The 20650-nt window shown below is 31.8% G+C and overlaps 1 protein-coding gene across 11 annotated transcripts in view; it reads right to left on the reverse strand.

Annotated features, from left to right (window-relative positions):
- Nucleotides 1–4979: 4979 nt before the first annotated feature.
- The window catches only part of LOC143234678 (protein boule-like), a 49700-nt gene continuing 34029 nt past the window's right edge, over nt 4980–20650 (reverse strand). For all 11 annotated transcript variants that reach the window (XM_076472226.1, XM_076472223.1, XM_076472218.1 and 8 more), the window contains 2 exons: nt 12239–12436; nt 4980–6798 (listed from right to left, as the gene is read on the reverse strand). In XM_076472226.1, the coding sequence (XP_076328341.1) occupies nt 6541–6798; nt 12239–12436 (456 nt within the window). In that variant the 3' untranslated portion in view covers nt 4980–6540. The remainder of the gene's footprint in view (nt 6799–12238; nt 12437–20650) is intronic.

Raw genomic sequence — 20650 nt, forward strand, 5'->3', positions numbered from 1 at the left:
ACTTTAAATATCGTACACTTAGACCTATTAGATGGCCCAATCTACAATGACAAGCTCAGAAATTAAATATACTTACGCAAGATCCCCGAGACTGTTTCAAGAGTAAATAAAACCAAAACTTAGAGTATCAATTTGTTTTATTTCTCTTCGGCCTCCTTTCGGGGAAGTAACATTAGTAACACCGATCAAAGCTTCTAGTTTTAAACCTAAATCGCCTCTTACAGCAACAAAGAATGTACACCAATCAGGAGACTTATATAGTTAGGCTTAAAATATTCAGTCAAATTTATATAACAGAAACAATGCAGTAGGAGACGATTTTAGGTTAACAGACAAGGTGTACACTTCACTAGGAATTGTGGGAATTTCAGCATCAGAAATGCAAGCCCTAAGTATGTTTAAATATTGCAAATGGTAAACGCATCTATGTATACAACGAATTTTGTTTATTGCTAATACATTCATAACAGTAAAAAAACAACAACAAAGATAATAAAACCCAACACTTTTGAAATATGGAACTATTGAAAGCTCCGTATGTTTTAAGATTTATTAATACTGTTAATATGTTTTCATTATTGTATCTTAGTTACACTTTTGTTAAGTATTTATTAATACTGTTAATATGTTTTCATTATTGTATCTTAGTTACACTTTTGTTAAGTATTTATTAATACTATTAATATGTTTTCATTATTGTATCTTAGTTACACTTTTGTTAAGTATTTATTAATACTGTTAATATGTTTTCATTATTGTATCTTAGTTACACTTTTGTTAAGTATTTATTAATACTGTTAATATGTTTTCATTCTTGTATCTTGGTTACAACTTCCTTAAATATCCTATAATACGGTTAATGTTTTCATTATCGTCTCTTAGCTACATCTTCCTTAAATATCCTATAATACGGTTAATGTTTTCATTATCGTCTCTTAGCTACACCTTCCTTAAATAACCTATAATACGGTTCATGTTTTAATTTCGTCTCTTAACTACACCTTCCATAAATAACCTATAATACGATTAATGTTTTCATTATCGTCTCTTCTCTACACCTTCCTTAAATAACCTATAATACGGTTAATGTTTTCATTATCGTCTCTTAGCTACACCTTCCTTAAATATCCTATAATACGGTTAATGTTTTCATTTTCGTATCTTAGCTACACCTTCCTTAAATATCCTATAATACGGTTAATGTTTTCATTATCGTCTCTTAGCTACACCTTCCTTAAATATCCTATAACACGGTTAATGTTTTCATTATTGTCTCTTAGCTACACCTTCCTTAAATATCCTATAATACGGTTAATGTTTTCATTATCGTCTCTTAGCTTCACCTTCCTTAAATATCCTATAATACGGTTAATGTTTTCATTATCGTCTCTTAGCTACACCTTCCTTAAATATCCTATAATACGGTTAATGTTTTCATTGTCGTATCTCAATTACACCTTTCTTAAATGTATAGTGATACCATTAATATGTTTTTACTATTGTCTCTTAGCTACACCTTCTTTAAATATATAATACTGTTAAGATATTTTCATTATTGTCACTTAGCCTCAGCGTTCTTAAATATTCAATTTTGACAACTGTGCCGATTTTAAATGTATTTGAATATATATATTTACCTGAACACATTTAGGAAAACGACCATTTTCTAAGACCAACTCTTTAACATATTGTTGCCGTTGTGTTTGGGTTGATTAATTTAGGTAAAAGCTACACAACGGGCTGTACGTGCGCTGTCCACTTTGAAGAATCGAATCTCTGATTTTAGTCACTTAACCACTTGTACTTTAGGCCAAAATCTAACATCTCATTATGCATGGGATGGCATCTACAGCTTAGACCAAAGTCGTATGTTTGTATTCAGCCCCATAGTGCACTTTTTGTCAATATAGTTCATACACCTGCGGTTTCCAAACTGTAGGTCGCGGCAAGTTGGTCAATAACAAAGGTTTGGAAACCGCTGCTTTATATCAACCTATAAAACTTAATTTCTAATTTGAAATTGCAGTAGAATGTATGAAGTTTTGTGAAAATATTTAGGAATTATATTATTTCTTTATTACATTATTATAAAACCTAAAGTTTGATGACTAGTGACTCACGAAATGAAAATCAAAGTAGGTTCGGTTTATCATGATATCTAAAAAATAATTATATTGAAAAACACGAAAAACAGATTTCAAATGTTAATGAAACGCGAAAGAAAACGAACGTTTGGTTTCTATCAATAACTGAAAAAATACAGTAAAATATGAGCTATTCATAGGTAGAGAAAACTGTAAACAAACTAAATAGCTTTTCAGTAACTTCAATAAAAAGAAGGAAGGTTCAAGATATACAGATGTAGAATAAACACTCACGATGACGCAACATCGTCCGATTTAAATTTGTTATTCCGTCTATGAAAAAAGAAAGTAAAGTAGCGCGATCTCAGTTCACGTTCTATCAGCCAAGTTTACTTTAATAGGGCTAACTGTTACTTTTAATTCGGTGTCTTTGTTATCCTCAAAATGCTTCATTGGCAAATCACGTGACAACAAGGGTTCCCGCACGAGCACAAATAGCCTAATTATCAGACACTTCAGTTATTATAGACTACAGTTACACACATACTGGCTCCGATACACCACAGTGTATAACACGAACTTAAATCTATACATCCATACATTTCGTAGAACAGTTACTAACTTTAAAGAAGATATATATTAATTTCATAAAAAACTTATATCTTGTTAGAAAATTCAACTGTGATGTTTTATTATAGTCCTTAAATCTAACGTTCACATACAAGAAAAGAGTTCCGTTGGTTCGGGGGTTTCGCGTAACACATTTATTTTGATGTTCAAAATATTAACTAATCCTAAAGTAGAGGTCGCTTCACCGTAATCAGTTAACTACTTCTTTGATACACTTCAAAAATGACGAAACATAGTTAACTTTAAACAAATATTTCACCTCTCATTTAATTAATAGCCGCAGCATATAAGAGATCCGTGACCTTTTGACCAATATGAGATCTAGTTACAGTTTTGGACTCAGAAGGTCAAACCCTTTCGATGAATGTATTTTACCAGGTCCAAGGTCTCGAAGATTAATTTACTCTAATTCTGACTGAAAGAATTTCGAGTGTCATGGTTACTAGGGATTCCTTGTTGTTTTTCTTATATTACTTAAAATTTTAACCCAAAGAAAGTTACAAAGCCCTCACGCACTCTAAAATCATTACAATAACGTGGACATAAATGGCACGAAGGTTTATTAAAACCACTTCAAGCGGATATGCCGATCTGGTTATGAGTCAGGGCAAAATAAATGAGTTACAAAATCCACGCCCTAAACGAATTCGAAACAAGTTGTTTTTACTCTGACAAAATTAGTCTAGCCGACAATATTAGTTAAAACTATATAACAAAACAATCTTACCGAGTAAGATGTGACTGTTACAACAATGCTTCGTTATAATTGTTCACACTACAATAATAAAATTATGTTACTACTACAAAAACAACCAGCCCAATCGCTGTTAACAGGAGAGCTAGCTGGTCATATTCCAAACCACGCAGGAAGAATAATTCACTGTACCAAAAAGGCTTAGGTAAATGGATTGATAAGAAATTTCCTTTACAGAGATATGTATGTACATATTCAAATAATTAAATTCTCTATTTTGAAGTACCAATTAAGCCATTTTTTAAATACAATTTTAAATTTTCTATTCTCCAATAGATGGCAATACGTACCCACAGGCTATAATAAAGTTTTTATTTCGTTTAGCAAAATAAAAAAAAATGTTTGTATATTAGATGGCAATCTGCGATTCACGAAATATGTCACAGTAGGAAATCCATAATTGAGCAACAATATTACGAACCTCGTTCAGTGGGGATAAACAATGTAGACAACTTTCATAGAAAGTACAAAAACAATAATATGAACTTCCATCACACGAGGATTGATTCTTTTTTAGTTTATCGCAAAGACACTCGAGGACTAACTGCAATGCTATCACTAATTGACGAGTAGACCACAGGGAATACAGTCAACACCACTCACCAACAAATCTTTGACTGTTTGTTTACCAACAAATAGTGGGATTAACTGTCATATATAATGCCCCCTGATGGAAATGGGAAGCATGTTTAGTTACAGGGATTCAAACCCATGATCCTCAGGTGCAGTTGAGTGACCTAATTACCAGGCCATGCCAGGCCCTTCACTGAAAGAAACTACAAAGAATAGTCAAACTCAAACACTGTGAGCTACTTACACTGGAGGAAACTACAAACTAGAACACTAAGATCCTTTCACTGGAAAAAAACTATAAACAGTAGTGAAACTAGAACACTGAGCTGCTTTCAATGGAAGAAACTACAAACTAGTCAAACTCAAACACTGAGCTACTTACACTGGAAGAAACTATAAACTAGTCAAACTAGAACACTGTAAGATCCTTTAACTGGAAAAAACTATGAACAGTAGTGAAGCGAGAACACTGTGAGCTGCTTTCATTGGAGGAAACTACAAACTAGTCAAACTAGAACACTGAGATCCTTTAACTGGAAAAAACTATAAACATTAGTGAAACTAGAACACTGTAAGATCCTTTAACTGAAAAAAACTATGAACATTAGTGAAACTAGAACAGTGTGAACTACTTTCCCTGGAGGAAACTACACAAAACAATCAAACTAAAACATTGTGAACTACTTTCCCTGGAAGAAACTACACATAACAATCAAACTAAAACACTGTGAACTACTTTCCCTGGAGGAAACTACACATAACAATCAAACTAAAACACTGTGAACTACTTTCCCTGAAGGAAACTACACAGAACAATCAAACTAAAACACTGTGAACTACTTTCCCTGGAGGAAACTACACATAACAATCAAACTAAAACACTGTGAACTACTTTTCCTGGAGGAAACTACACATAACAATCAAACTAAAGCACTGTGAACATTCTGATTACTTTTATTTATTTACTACATACACAATTTTGGAAACTTAAAGTGAAGCATTGATTAACATGTCAAAAACATTTATTAAACACTCAATATAGGGCTCATGTATTAAAATATTAGGTTTCTACACCTTCACATAAAATATTACACCATAAAACCACTTTAATATTTCAAATTTAACAGTTTTCATAAATATATTAGTTCAACAACGCTTTTGGAATCTCTGTGAACAAAACCTTAAATAAAACTATTACATCTTAGTATGTCAAGTCTAGGGTAATCTAGGGTAAAAGGAACTTGTGATAAATTGAATATCACAGATTACTTATAAAGATGTTTCTTTTCCTAACAACAGTTTCAACAATATAGATTAAACCATGAACGCAAGTACATAAAATAAAAATGTTGAACAAGCCACAAGTAGGAGAGATACATATCTGTAAAGAAGTTCCACAACAGACTGTCACACATACAATGTAGTTAAATTAATACCACATGCAGATCTACAACTAAACTCTGTCAATTGACATAACCAACAAATACAGAACTTACATCAAATGCACATGATAACAGAAACCTTTGTTTCTGGTCTTTATGTCACAATAGTTAAAATATGTCTTTAGAAAAAAGATATGAAATTGTGTTCTTTTCCTCTCATTACTGTATTACAACACAATTGTCTACTATTGCAAAATAAACGTAATTTGGAAAATCTTTCAGATATTTGATTGAATTTTGTTCAGGAACTTTTGAAATTTTACAGAGAACAAAACTAAAAATCTCAATGAAGATAAATTACTAGTTTTTGGACAACAAACAATTCTCTGATATGATGAGACTTGAGTTGCTTTCTGATTAACAAGACACACAAGAAATGGACGGCCATCAATCAAACCACCTTCATTTCAGCACAAATAGTATCACTAACAAGGTAAAATGTATAAATAAATGTTATATTAAATGTAACAAATAGCTGTTTAGAAATCCAAGGGTTTCATGTTCAGCTGCAAAAACCAAAACTTGACTAGAACTTTGATAACTGACGTCTAAATGGATGAAGCGAGATCTGCCAAGTTAAGGAACATTTCCTCAAGATTATGATGATGAGAAAATCGTATGATATGCGCAACATCAAATTGTCCGTGAATAAGACACCTTAAGATTTCTTAGGTGATATGAACAGGTAGGTTGAGACAGACAGAAGATGATCTAGCAGCTAAAGTCTGAGGACATACCATCTTTAGAAGATTTGAACATTAAAACTAATTTACCAAATATAAGATACAGCAAAAAATATGAAAAAGAATTATATATATTAATATAATCAACATTCACTAGTTAGACCAAAAAATATGTTGTTTTTTTAAGTTGCATGTGACCTAGAGAAATTGTGGTGAGTTCTTTGTACAGAGAATTGAGCATCTGACAGGAGAGAATGTTATCTAAATCAAAACTATTTTGGGAAGAACAAATACTTTTCTCTCTACTACAGAGGAAAGGTTCTCATCTTTTGGGTGTTGTCTTTCAAGTAAGAAATTGAGGGCATATTCAAAGCTTAAATGAACCCAACCTCTCCAACAGTTGCCATGGTGACAGTTTCACAATCTCCAGAAGCCTTAGCACTGATGGGTGGAGGAGTGGTAAACACTACAGAGGTTGGATAAGCCATAACTGTAACACCATTCACAATCTTGGGGACCAGATGATGTCGTCTTGCTGTGCCATCTCCAGAACAATGACACTTCGTGTTGGAGGAAAAGAAGCCAACCTGTCCAGGATCAGTAGCTTTTTTGATGGATGTTGTTCTACTTCCCTACAACCATGAATGTATAATTTTAAATATTTGTTTAGCTGCAATATTGTAAATCAGTAAAATAGTTTGTCCTGTTTCAAAAACTACAGTAGGCAAGCTGTGATTAATTGACAACTAATCATTACAGATCATAATTAATGGATGATGGTCAATACCATTTAGTTTCGTAACAGGTCACAATTAATGGATGGAAGTCAATACCATTTAGATAAAAAAACAGGTCATAATTAATAAACGATAGTCAATACTATTTAGATAAGGAACAGGTCACAATTAATGGACGATAGTCAATACTATTTAAAAAAGTAATAGGTCACAATTAATGGATGATGGTCAATAACATTTACATAAGAAATAGGTCACAATTAATAAATGATGGTCAATAACATTTAGTTTAGTAATAGGTCACAATTAATGGATGGTGGCCAACAACAATTAATTTCGTAACAGGTCACAATTAATGGATGGTAATCAATACCATTTAGATAAAAAACAGGCCACATTTAATAAACGATAGTCAATACCATTTAGATAAGGAACAGGTCAAATTAATGGTTGGTAAGTGATGCCATTTAGATTGGGAAGTGGACATTACTAATTGATGGTAAGTCATACAAATGTTGAATTAATCATCTAAGATAAAAAACATGTTTTATGAAAACTGTACATTAAAAGTACCATTGTACAATACTTAAGTTTTGTTCAAAGAGAAATAACTCCATCTTGATTTATTCTGAGATCTTCTCAAAAGTATGCAAAACAAAATGTATGAAAGGTTGAATATTGTATTTGAAAATTGTCCTGTGAATAGTTTCTATGGTAACTTATAAGTGGTACATAAATAACTCACATTATAATATATTGTACTTTCCATGTAGCACGAGCAAAAGACAAACTTCTAGTGTTTATTATTGGCACACATATATACACTATACAACACACACAAGCATTTAAAGTAACAGAATGCTTTGTTAGTACTTCAAGTAATTTTGATTTGATTTTGAGATATAAAGTAAAATATTACAATATAGAGAGACAAGATTATAAAAATAATTACTAGCACCACAAAACGAACCAAAAAAACAAAAAACTCATTTATGATATACAAACACCAATACAAACAGTGTGAAATATTAACATAGTAAAAGCTGAAATAAATGTCACATTGTAGGAAGTTGCAGGAAGATTTGAAGAAAGTAAAGTCTATTAAAATGTTGTGTATACTAAAAGTCAACATAATGTAAACAAAAGCTGTACAACATAATCAATGTGAAGTCTGAATTAAATGTCACATTGTAGGAAGATTTGAAGAAAGTGAAGTCTATTGAAATGTGTATACTAAAAGTCAACATAATGTAAACAAAAGCTGTACAACATAAACAGTGTGAAGTCTGAATTAAATGTCATGTTGTAGGAAGATTTGAAGAAAGTAAAGTCTATTAAAATGTTGTGTATACTAAAAGTCAACATAATGTAAACAAAAGCTGTACAACATAATCAATGTGAAGTCTGAATTAAATGTCATGTTGTAGGAAGATTTGAAGAAAGTGAAGTCTATTGAAATGTTGTGTATTCTAAAAGTTCAACGTAATGTAAACAAAATCTGTACAACATAAACAGTGTGAAGTCTGAATTAAATGCCATGTTGTGGGAAGATTTGAAGAAAGTGAAGTCTATTGAAATGTTGTGTATTCTAAAAGTTCAACGTAATGTAAACAAAATCTGTACAACATAAACAGTGTGAAGTCTGAATTAAATGTCACATTGTAGGAAAATTTGAAGAAAGTGAAGTCTATTGAAATGTTGTGTATTCTAAAAGTTCAACTTAATGTAAACAAAATCTGTACAACATAATCAATGTGAAGTCTGAATTAAATGTCATGTTGTAGGAAGATTTGAAGAAAGTGATGTCTATTGAAATGTTGTGTATACTAAAAGTCAACATAATGTAAACAAAAGCTGTGCAACATAAACAGTGTGAAGTCTGAATTAAATGTCATGTTGTAGGAAGATTTGAAGAAAGTGAAGTCTATTGAAATGTTGTGTATTCTAAAAGTTCAACATGATGTAAACAAAATCTGTACAACATAATCAATGTGAAGTCTGAATTAAATGTCATGTTGTAGGAAGATTTGAAGAAAGTGATGTCTATTGAAATGTGTATTCTAAAAGTTCAACATAATGTAAACAAAAGCTGTACAACATAATCAATGTGAAGTCTGAATTAAATGTCATGTTGTAGGAAGATTTGAAGAAAGTGATGTCTATTGAAATGTTGTGTATACTAAAAGTCAACATAATGTAAACAAAAGCTATGCAACATAAACAGTGTGAAGTCTGAATTAAATGTCATGTTGTAGGAAGATTTGAAGAAAGTGAAGTCTATTGAAATGTTGTGTATTCTAAAAGTTCAACTTAATGTAAACAAAATCTGTACAACATAATCAATGTGAAGTCTGAATTAAATGTCATGTTGTAGGAAGATTTGAAGAAAGTGATGTCTATTGAAATGTTGTGTATACTAAAAGTCAACATAATGTAAACAAAAGCTGTGCAACATAAACAGTGTGAAGTCTGAATTAAATGTCATGTTGTAGGAAGATTTGAAGAAAGTGAAGTCTAATGAAATGTTGTGTATTCTAAAAGTTCAAGTTAATGTAAACAAAAGCTGTACAACATAAACAGTGTGTAGTCAGAATTAAATGTCATGTTGTAGGAAGATTTGAAGAAAGTGAAGTATATTGAAATGTTGTGTATTCTAAAAGTTCAACGTAATGTAAACAAAATCTGTACAACATAAACAGTGTGAAGTCTGAATTAAATGCCATGTTGTGGGAAGATTTGAAGAAAGTGAAGTCTATTGAAATGTGTATTCTAAAAGTTCAACGTAATGTAAACAAAATCTGTACAACATAAACAGTGTGAAGTCTGAATTAAATGTCACATTGTAGGAAAATTTGAAGAAAGTGAAGTCTATTGAAATGTTGTGTATTCTAAAAGTTCAACTTAATGTAAACAAAATCTGTACAACATAATCAATGTGAAGTCTGAATTAAATGTCATGTTGTAGGAAGATTTGAAGAAAGTGATGTCTATTGAAATGTTGTGTATACTAAAAGTCAACATAATGTAAACAAAAGCTGTGCAACATAAACAGTGTGAAGTCTGAATTAAATGTCATGTTGTAGGAAGATTTGAAGAAAGTGAAGTCTATTGAAATGTTGTGTATTCTAAAAGTTCAACATAATGTAAACAAAATCTGTACAACATAATCAATGTGAAGTCTGAATTAAATGTCATGTTGTAGGAAGATTTGAAGAAAGTGATGTCTATTGAAATGTGTATTCTAAAAGTTCAACATAATGTAAACAAAAGCTGTACAACATAATCAATGTGAAGTCTGAATTAAATGTCATGTTGTAGGAAGATTTGAAGAAAGTGATGTCTATTGAAATGTTGTGTATACTAAAAGTCAACATAATGTAAACAAAAGCTGTGCAACATAAACAGTGTGAAGTCTGAATTAAATGTCATGTTGTAGGAAGATTTGAAGAAAGTGAAGTCTATTGAAATGTTGTGTATTCTAAAAGTTCAACTTAATGTAAACAAAATCTGTACAACATAATCAATGTGAAGTCTGAATTAAATGTCATGTTGTAGGAAGATTTGAAGAAAGTGATGTCTATTGAAATGTTGTGTATACTAAAAGTCAACATAATGTAAACAAAAGCTGTGCAACATAAACAGTGTGAAGTCTGAATTAAATGTCATGTTGTAGGAAGATTTGAAGAAAGTGAAGTCTATTGAAATGTTGTGTATTCTAAAAGTTCAACTTAATGTAAACAAAATCTGTACAACATAAACAATGTGAAGTCTGAATTAAATGTCATGTTGTAGGAAGATTTGAAGAAAGTGATGTCTATTGAAATGTTGTGTATACTAAAAGTCAACATAATGTAAACAAAAGCTGTGCAACATAAACAGTGTGAAGTCTGAATTAAATGTCATGTTGTAGAAAGATTTGAAGAAAGTGAAGTCTAATGAAATGTTGTGTATTCTAAAAGTTCAAGTTAATGTAAACAAAAGCTGTACAACATAAACAGTGTGAAGTCTGAATTAAATGTCATGTTGTAGGAAGACTTGAAGAAAGTGAAGTCTAATGAAATGTTGTGTATTCTAAAAGTTCAAGTTAATGTAAACAAAAGCTGTACAACATAAACAGTGTGTAGTCAGAATTAAATGTCATGTTGTAGGAAGATTTGAAGAAAGTGAAGTATATTGAAATGTTGTGTATTCTAAAAGTTCAAGTTAATGTAAACAAAAGCTGTACAACATAAACAGTGTGAAGTCTGAATTAAATGTCATGTTGTAGGAAGATTTGAAGAAAGTGAAGTCTAATGAAATGTTGTGTATTCTAAAAGTTCAAGTTAATGTAAACAAAAGCTGTACAACATAAACAGTGTGTAGTCAGAATTAAATGTCATGTTGTAGGAAGATTTGAAGAAAGTGATGTCTATTAAAATGTTGTGTATACTAAAAGTCAACATAATGTAAACAAAAGCTGTACAACATAATCAATGTGAAGTCTGAATTAAATGTCATGTTGTAGGAAGATTTGAAGAAAGTGATGTCTATTGAAATGTGTATACTAAAAGTCAACATAATGTAAACAAAAGCTGTGCAACATAAACAGTGTGAACTCTGAATTAAATGTCACATTGTAGGAAGATTTGAAGAAAGTGAAGTCTATTGAAATGTTGTGTATTCTGAAAGTTCAACTTAATGTAAACAAAATCTGTACAACATAAACAGTGTGAAGTCTGAATTAAATGTCATGTTGTAGGAAGATTTGAAGAAAGTGAAGTCTAATGAAATGTTGTGTATTCTAAAAGTTCAAGTTAATGTAAACAAAAGCTGTACAACATAAACAGTGTAAAGTCTGAATTAAATGTCATGTTGTAGGAAGATTTGAAGAAAGTGAAGTCTATTGAAATGTTATGTATTCTAAAAGTTCAAGTTAATGTAAACAAAAGCTGTACAACATAAACAGTGTGAAGTCTGAATTAAATGTCACATTGTGGGAAGATTTGAAGAAAGTGAAGTCTATTGAAATGTTGTGTATTCTAAAAGTTCAACTTAATGTAAACAAAAGCTGTACAACATAATCAATGTGAAGTCTGAATTAAATCCCATGTTGTGGGAAGATTTGAAGAAAGTGAAGTCTATTGAAATATCGTGTATTCTAAAAGTTCAACTTAATGTAAACAAAAGCTGTACAACTTAAACAGTATGAAGTCTGAATTAAATGTCATGTTGTAGGAAGATTTGAAGAAAGTGAAGTCTATTGAAATGTCATGTATTCTAAAAGTTCAACTTAATGTAAACAAAAGCTGTACAACTTGAACAGTATGAAGTCTGAGTAAAACATCATAAATCTTACCTCACACTCACTTTCCAACACAGCAATATCCACATACTCTCCATAAGGGGACAATTGCACTACAGGAGATTTAGTAGGAGAGGTTAGAGTGTATGCATGTTGAGGTATGGCATGATAATGATACACCTCTGATGAGGTTGGTGTGGTTGTAACTGGAGGGACTGATGAATGCAGGAACTGACCAGAGACAGATGAGGTCTGAAATTGGTTTTACAATAACCATATTAAAACAACCAACATGGTGAAAAAATTTACCAAAATTACTGACTGAACTACATTTAGACATTGCAGTCTTGGCTCAAACTGTTATATTTGCATATTTTCTGCTATGCCATATTTGATATTTCAGAATCCACTCTTAGGAGAGAAGAATGTGCATCCTCACTGAGGGACCTTTTAATTAAACACTGGAGGACATGTTAATGTCACTACATCTTGTAACAGGCTTTCTCAGCTAAATAAATGACAAACTTCTAAATATATCAGAAAAAAATGATAATTGCTATATTAATTTTCAAGAGTAACTGCTATCAGGCCAAAATGTTTTGATAAAAATTGGAAAATGTAATTTTTTCACACATTTCACATTTTAGGTTCACAATGTTGAATGAAAAGTTGGAAAAATGTGTTATTTGCTTATCACAAGGTTTAAGCCTATTGGATTTAAACAGTAACTGTCATCACTATTCAGCATGCAATATTTTACTAAATAGTTACAAACAGTTGTCAAAATATAACCTTTTATTCAAATAGTAACTGTCATTATTTAGGATGTAACCTTTTATTCAAACAGTAACTGTCATTATTCAGGATGTAACCTTTTATTCAAACAGTAACTTCATTATTCAGGATGTAACCTTTTATTCAAACAGTAACTTCATTAGTCAGGATGTAATCTTTTATTTAAACAGTAACTTTCATTTATAAGGAGAGAACAACATTTTGATCTTTCTAGGTCATTTTCAGGTTAAGAAAGAGAGTTTAAAGGTGACTGCTGCTAGATACGTCTTAGAGATGAGAGTATAAACAGGTACAGGATTGTAGGGGGCATTGCAGTTGGATGTTAGGGTATTAATTAGTATAGGTATAAAGGTGTTCCTTTATATTCATTTAGTTTTGGTTTTAGTTGCTTTATAAGTTGGGCTTCTTTGATTTTGCATTTGTTTATATTTGTTTCTCTACTTAATATGTGGGTGTTTTCTGTGGTTATGTTGTGTTTATTTGATTTGCAGTGTTCAAAAGTGTGAAGGTGTTTTTTGTTTTTTTTTCCATTTTTCTGTTTGTTTCTCCAATATAGAAGTCATGGCACTTGTTGCATTGTATATTATAAATTATGATGGTGTTTGTCAGTGTAGTTTTTACATAGTGTGGACTTTAGTTTTGTACGTGGTTTTTGAATAAATTGGGTGTTTACTGGAATGTTGTGTTTTGTTAAGTTTTCCAATTGCAGGATTCACATCTTCAGAATACACATGTAGTTTTCTCATTCATGTTAACTCGATACATCCCAACGTTAAGTTCACATGTGAACAGGAAAAAACTAACCAAATAACATTTCTTAATCTCAAAATCATTAGAACTGATACACAAATCAAAACAGAAAAATCACCCATACTGGATTATACATTCCATGGTACCAAGCACATGAAACAAAACAAAAACTCAACATATTAAGAAACTAAATAAATACAGCCATAAAACTATGCTAACCTGATAAAATTAATGATGAAACCAACAAAATAAAAGAACATTTCATCAACAGCAAGAACTTTCCTAAAAAAACCCATGGAAAAACTTAAATGCATACACCTAGACCAACAACAAATAGACAACAATAAATCCCAAGATGCAACATACGATGAAGGCTTGTACTGCTGCATACCACATGTTCCTGACATCAGCGTAAAAATAACCAACATTTAGAAAAACTCATAACAAAACACAACATTCCAGTAAACACCAAATTTACTCAAAAACCAAGTACAAAACTAAAGTCCATACTATGCAAAAAACTACACTAACAAACACAACACCAACATAATTTATAAAATACAATGCAACAACTACTACGACTTCTATATTGTAGAAACAAGCATAAAAATGGAAACTAGATTCAAAGAAAAAAAACACTTTTTTAATCACTGCAAATCAAATAAGCACAATATAACCATAGAAAACACCCACACATTAAGTAGGGAAACAAATATAAACAAATGCAAAAAGAAGCCCAACTTATAAAGCAACTATAACCAAAGCTAAACGAATATAAAGGAACACCTTTATACCTATACTAATTAACAACCTAACATACAACTGCAATGCCCCCTACAATCCCGTACCTGTTTATACTCTCATCCCTAAGATGTGTCTGTCATCAGTCACATTTAAACTCTCTATTTCTTAACCTGAAGATGACCTGGGAAGGTCGAAATGTTGTTCCCTCCTTATCAATAAAAGTGTTAATATCCATACCACACGTCCTGAGACACATTTTTATTTCATGTGGGTTTCTCGCCATGAAGAATTTTTTACTTAACCCTTTTGCAACTAACTTGGTATAATATACACAAGTCTGCCTACACACTTCCACACATTTTGGTATAATATACACAAGTCTGCCTACACACTTCCACACATTTTGGTATAATATACACAAGTCTGCCTACACACTTCCACACATTTTGGTATAATATACACAAGTCTGTCAACACACTTCCACACATTTTGGTATGATATACACAAGTGTGTCTACACACTTCCACAAACCTTGGTATGATATACACAAGTTTGTCTACACACTTCCACACATTTTGGTATAATATACACAAGTTTGTCTACACACTTCCACACATTTTGGTATGATATACACAAGTCTGTCAACACACTTCCACAAACTTTGGTATAATATACATAAGTCTGTCAACACACTTCCACACATTTTGGTATAATATACACAAGTCTGTCAACACACTTCCACAAACTTTGGTATAATATACACAAGTCTGTCAACACACTTCCACAAATTTTGGTATAATATACACAAGTCTGTCTACACACTTCCAGACATTTTGGTATAATATACACAAGTTTGTCAACACACTTCCACACATTTTGGTATGATATACACAAGTCTGTCAACACACTTCCACACATTTTGGTATGATATACACAAGTCTGTCAACACACTTCCACACATTTTGGTATAATATACACAAGTCTGTCAACACACTTCCACACATTTTGGTATGATATACACAAGTCTGTCAACACACTTCCACAAACTTTGGTATAATATACACAAGTCTGTCTACACACTTCCAGACATTTTGGTATAATATACACAAGTTTGTCAACACACTTCCACACATTTTGGTATGATATACACAAGTCTGTCAACACACTTCCACACATTTTGGTATGATATACACAAGTCTGTCAACACACTTCCACACATTTTGGTATAATATACACAAGTCTGTCAACACACTTCCACACATTTTGGTATGATATACACAAGTCTGTCAACACACTTCCACAAACCTTGGTATGATATACACAAGTCTGTCAACACACTTCCACACATTTTGGTATGATATACACAAGTCTGTCAACACACTTCCACACATTTTGGTATGATATACACAAGTCTGTCAACACACTTCCACAAACTTTGGTATAATATACACAAGTCTGTCAACACACTTCCACACATTTTGGTATGATATACACAAGTCTGTCAACACACTTCCACAAACTTTGGTATAATATACACAAGTCTGTCAACACACTTCCACAAACTTTGGTATAATATACACAAGTCTGTCTACACACTTCCAGACATTTTGGTATGATATACACAAGTCTGTCAACACACTTCCACACATTTTGGTATGATATACACAAGTCTGTCAACACACTTCCACACATTTTGGTATAATATACACAAGTCTGTCAACACACTTCCACACATTTTGGTATGATATACACAAGTCTGTCAACACACTTCCACACATTTTGGTATGATATACACAAGTCTGTCAACACACTTCCACACATTTTGGTATGATATACACAAGTTTGTCAACACACTTCCACACATTTTGGTATGATATACACAAGTCTGTCAACACACTTCCACAAACTTTGGTATAATATACACAAGTCTGTCAACACACTTCCACACATTTTGGTATGATATACATAAGTCTGTCAACACACTTCCACACATTTTGGTATGATATACACAAGTTTGTCTACACACTTCCACACATTTTGGTATGATATACATAAGTCTGTCAACACACTTCCACACATTTTGGTATAATATACACAAGTCTGTCAACACACTTCCACAAACTTTGGTATGATATACACAAGTCTGTCAACACACTTCCACAAACTTTGGTATGATATACACAAGTCTGTCAACACACTTCCACACATTTTGGTATGATATACACAAGTCTGTCAACACACTTCCACACATTTTGGTATGATATACACAAGTTTGTCTACACACTTCCACACATTTTGGTATGATATACATAAGTCTGTCAACACACTTCCACACATTTTGGTATAATATACACAAGTCTGTCAACACACTTCCACAAACTTTGGTATGATATACACAAGTCTGTCAACACACTTCCACAAACTTTGGTATGATATACACAAGTCTGTCAACACACTTCCACACATTTTGGTATGATATACACAAGTCTGTCAACACACTTCCACACATTTTGGTATGATATACACAAGTCTGTCAACACACTTCCACACATTTTGGTATGATATACACAAGTCTGTCAACACACTTCCACAAACTTTGGTATGATATACACAAGTTTGTCTACACACTTCCACACATTTTGGTATGATATACACAAGTCTGTCAACACACTTCCACAAACCTTGGTATGATATACACAAGTTTGTCTACACACTTCCACACATTTTGGTACGATATACACAAGTTTGTCTACACAGTTCCACACATTTTGGTATGATATACACAAGTCTGTCTACACACTTCCACAAACCTTGGTATGATATACACAAGTTTGTCAACACACTTCCACACATTTTGGTATGATATACACAAGTCTGTCAACACACTTCCACACATTTTGGTATAATATACACAAGTCTGTCAACACACTTCCACACATTTTGGTATAATATACACAAGTCTGTCAACACACTTCCACAAACTTTGGTACGATATACACAAGTTTGTCTACACACTTCCACACATTTTGGTATGATATACACAAGTCTGTCTACACACTTCCACAAACCTTGGTATGATATACACAAGTTTGTCTACACACTTCCACACATTTTGGTATAATATACACAAGTCTGTCTACACACATCCACACAATAAGTATTTGTATTATAGCTTACTGATACTGCATGTGTATCTTCACAAAATGTAACAGACTTTTAGTTAAGATTACAAGACTTTTATACACAAAAAAAAAATACTTTTTGACAAACTATTTTTACTGAAGATTTGTTTGTGAAAATAGAGTATTTTGTTACTGGTCTAAGTGCAAAGTGATGTGTTTGTGAAAATGGAGTATTTTGTTACTTGGTCTAAGTGCAAAGTGATTTGTTTGTGAAAATGGAGTATTTTGTTACTGGCCTAAGTGCAAAGTGATTTGTTTGTGAAAATGGAATATTTTGTTACCAGTCTAAGTGTAAAGTGATTTGTTTGTGAAAATGGAGTATTTTGTTGCTGGTCTAAGTGCAAAGTGATTTGTTTGTGAAAATGGAGTATTTTGTTACTGGTCTAAGTGCAAAGTGATTTGTTTGTGAAAATGGAGTATTTTGTTACTGGTCTAAGTGCAAAGTGATTTGTTTGTGAAAATGGAGTATTTTGTTACTGGTCTAAGTGCAAAGTGATTTGTTTGTGAAAATGGACTATTTTGTTACTAGTCTGAGTGCAAAGTGATTTGTTTGTGAAAATGGAGTATTTTGTTACTAGTATAAGTGCAAAGTGATTTGTTTGTGAAAATGGAGTATTTTGTTACTAGTATAAGTGCAAAGTGATTTGTTTGTGAAAATGGAGTATCTTGTTACCACTCTAAGTACAAAGTGATTTGTTTGTGAAAATGGAGTATTTTGTTACTAGTATAAGTACAAAGTGATTTGTTTGTGAAAATGGAGTATTTTGTTACCGGTCTAAGTGCAAAGTGATTTGTTTGTGAAAATGGAGTATTTTGTTACCAGTCTAAGTACAAAGTGATTTGTTTGTGAAAATGGAGTATTTTGTTACCAGTCTAAGTACAAAGTGATGTGTTTGTGAAAATGGAGTATTTTGTTACTAGTATAAGTACAAAGTGATTTGTTTGTGAAAATGGAGTATTTTGTTACCAGTCTAAGTGCAAAGTGATTTGTTTGTAAAAATGGAGTATTTTTTTACTGGTCTAAGTGCAAAGTGATTTGTTTGTGAAAATGGAGTATTTTGTTACTGGTCTAAGTGCAAAGTGATTTGTGTGTGAAAATGGAGTATTTTGTTACTGGTCTAAGTGCAAAGTGATGTGTTTGTGAAAATGGAGTATTTTGTTACTTGGTCTAAGTGCAAAGTGATTTGTTTGTGAAAATGGAGTATTTTGTTAGTAGTATAAGTACAAAGTGATGTGTTTGTGAAAATGGAGTATTTTGTTACTGGTCTAAGTGCAAAGTGATTTTGTGTGAAAATGGAGTATTTTGTTACTGGTCTAAGTGCAAAGTGATGTGTTTGTGAAAATGGAGTATTTTGTTACTTGGTCTAAGTGCAAAGTGATTTGTGTGTGAAAATGGAGTATTTTGTTACTGGTCTAAGTGCAAAGTGATGTGTGTGTGAAAATGGAGTATTTTGTTACCAGTCTAAGTACAAAGTGATTTGTTTGTGAAAATGGAGTATTTTGTTACTGGTCTAAGGGCAAAGTGATTTGTTTGTGAAAATGGAGTATTTTGTTACTGGTCTAAGTGCAAAGTGATGTGTTTGTGAAAATGGAGTATTTTGTTACTTGGTCTAAGTGCAAGGTGATTTGTTTGTGAAAATGGAGTATTTTGTTACTAGTCTAAGTACAAAGTGATTTAAGGTTGTGATGATAAAAACAGTTATTGCAAGATGTATAATAGAACATCTAATAAACCTTATGAGTACATACACATTTGTAATTAACTAAATAGTTATTGCAAGAAGCAGACTGCCAGTTAACAGTATGAAATGTGAAACACTACAAGAACATTAATCAGAAATCTTTCACCTACAAATATGAATATATATACTTTAACTCACTTTAGTTCAGTATCAACCATTTAGAAAATGTTATTATCAAGTTTATGTAATTTAAATTCCAGTGACATGTAATATATTATAAATAAAGTATTTTTCTTATATCACTTTGTAGTTATGCATTTAGACACATTAGTCCCACAACAAGATGACAGCTTTCAGCCATGATGACACACATTTCACTAAAAACTGACCACAAGCTGTTTCAACTCTAAAGTCAAATCTTTAAATATTAGCTGTGGTTAAAACATCAGATCATATATAGAGATAAAATTGGAAAATATGTTAAAATACCTGTTAAATATAACAAAATCCTGTTGTAGTCTTAAACAAGGACAACAGTTAATTTATTAACTCACCAATTCTCTAACAACTTTGATTAGAAATACTTATAAATATACATTCAGTTACAAATGTATGTGAAATAGCCTGTAATACTGATATAAGTAAGATGGGTTCTATAGCATCAGGTTCTATGGGATCACATAACAATTACAAGGGTTCCAACATAGCGACATGCCTTCTGCAGCACATTCAGTAAGAAATAACTACATAGGTTTCTTCACACACATGATAAAACAAAACTATACAGGTTACATCACACATGTAGTAAAACATGACTTTCTGTTCTACAACAAGCATGGTAAAACATAGCTATGTGACTTCCACAGCACATTCAGCTAGAAATAACTACATGGGTTCCATTACATGCTTGGTAAAACAAAACTAAGCAGGTTACATCACATGCATAGTAAAACATAGTTACATGGGTCCTATCACATGCTTGGTAAAAAATAACTATATGGATTCCATCAAATACATAGTAAAACATAATTATGTGGGTTCCGTTACATAAATAGTAAAACGTAACTATATGGGTTCCATCACATACATAGTAAAACAAAACTACACAGGTTACATTACATGCACAGTAAAACATAGCTACATGGGTTCCATCACATGCTTGGTAAAACATAGCTACATGGGTTCCATCACATGCTTGGTAAAATATAACTATATGGGTTCCATCACATGCTTGGTAAAATATAACTATATGGGTTCCATCACAAACATAGTAAAACATATCTGTATGGATTCCGTTACATACTTCATGAGTT

Source organism: Tachypleus tridentatus, chromosome 12 (assembly GCF_004210375.1).
Source record: "Tachypleus tridentatus isolate NWPU-2018 chromosome 12, ASM421037v1, whole genome shotgun sequence".
Taxonomy (NCBI): domain Eukaryota; kingdom Metazoa; phylum Arthropoda; class Merostomata; order Xiphosura; family Limulidae; genus Tachypleus; species Tachypleus tridentatus.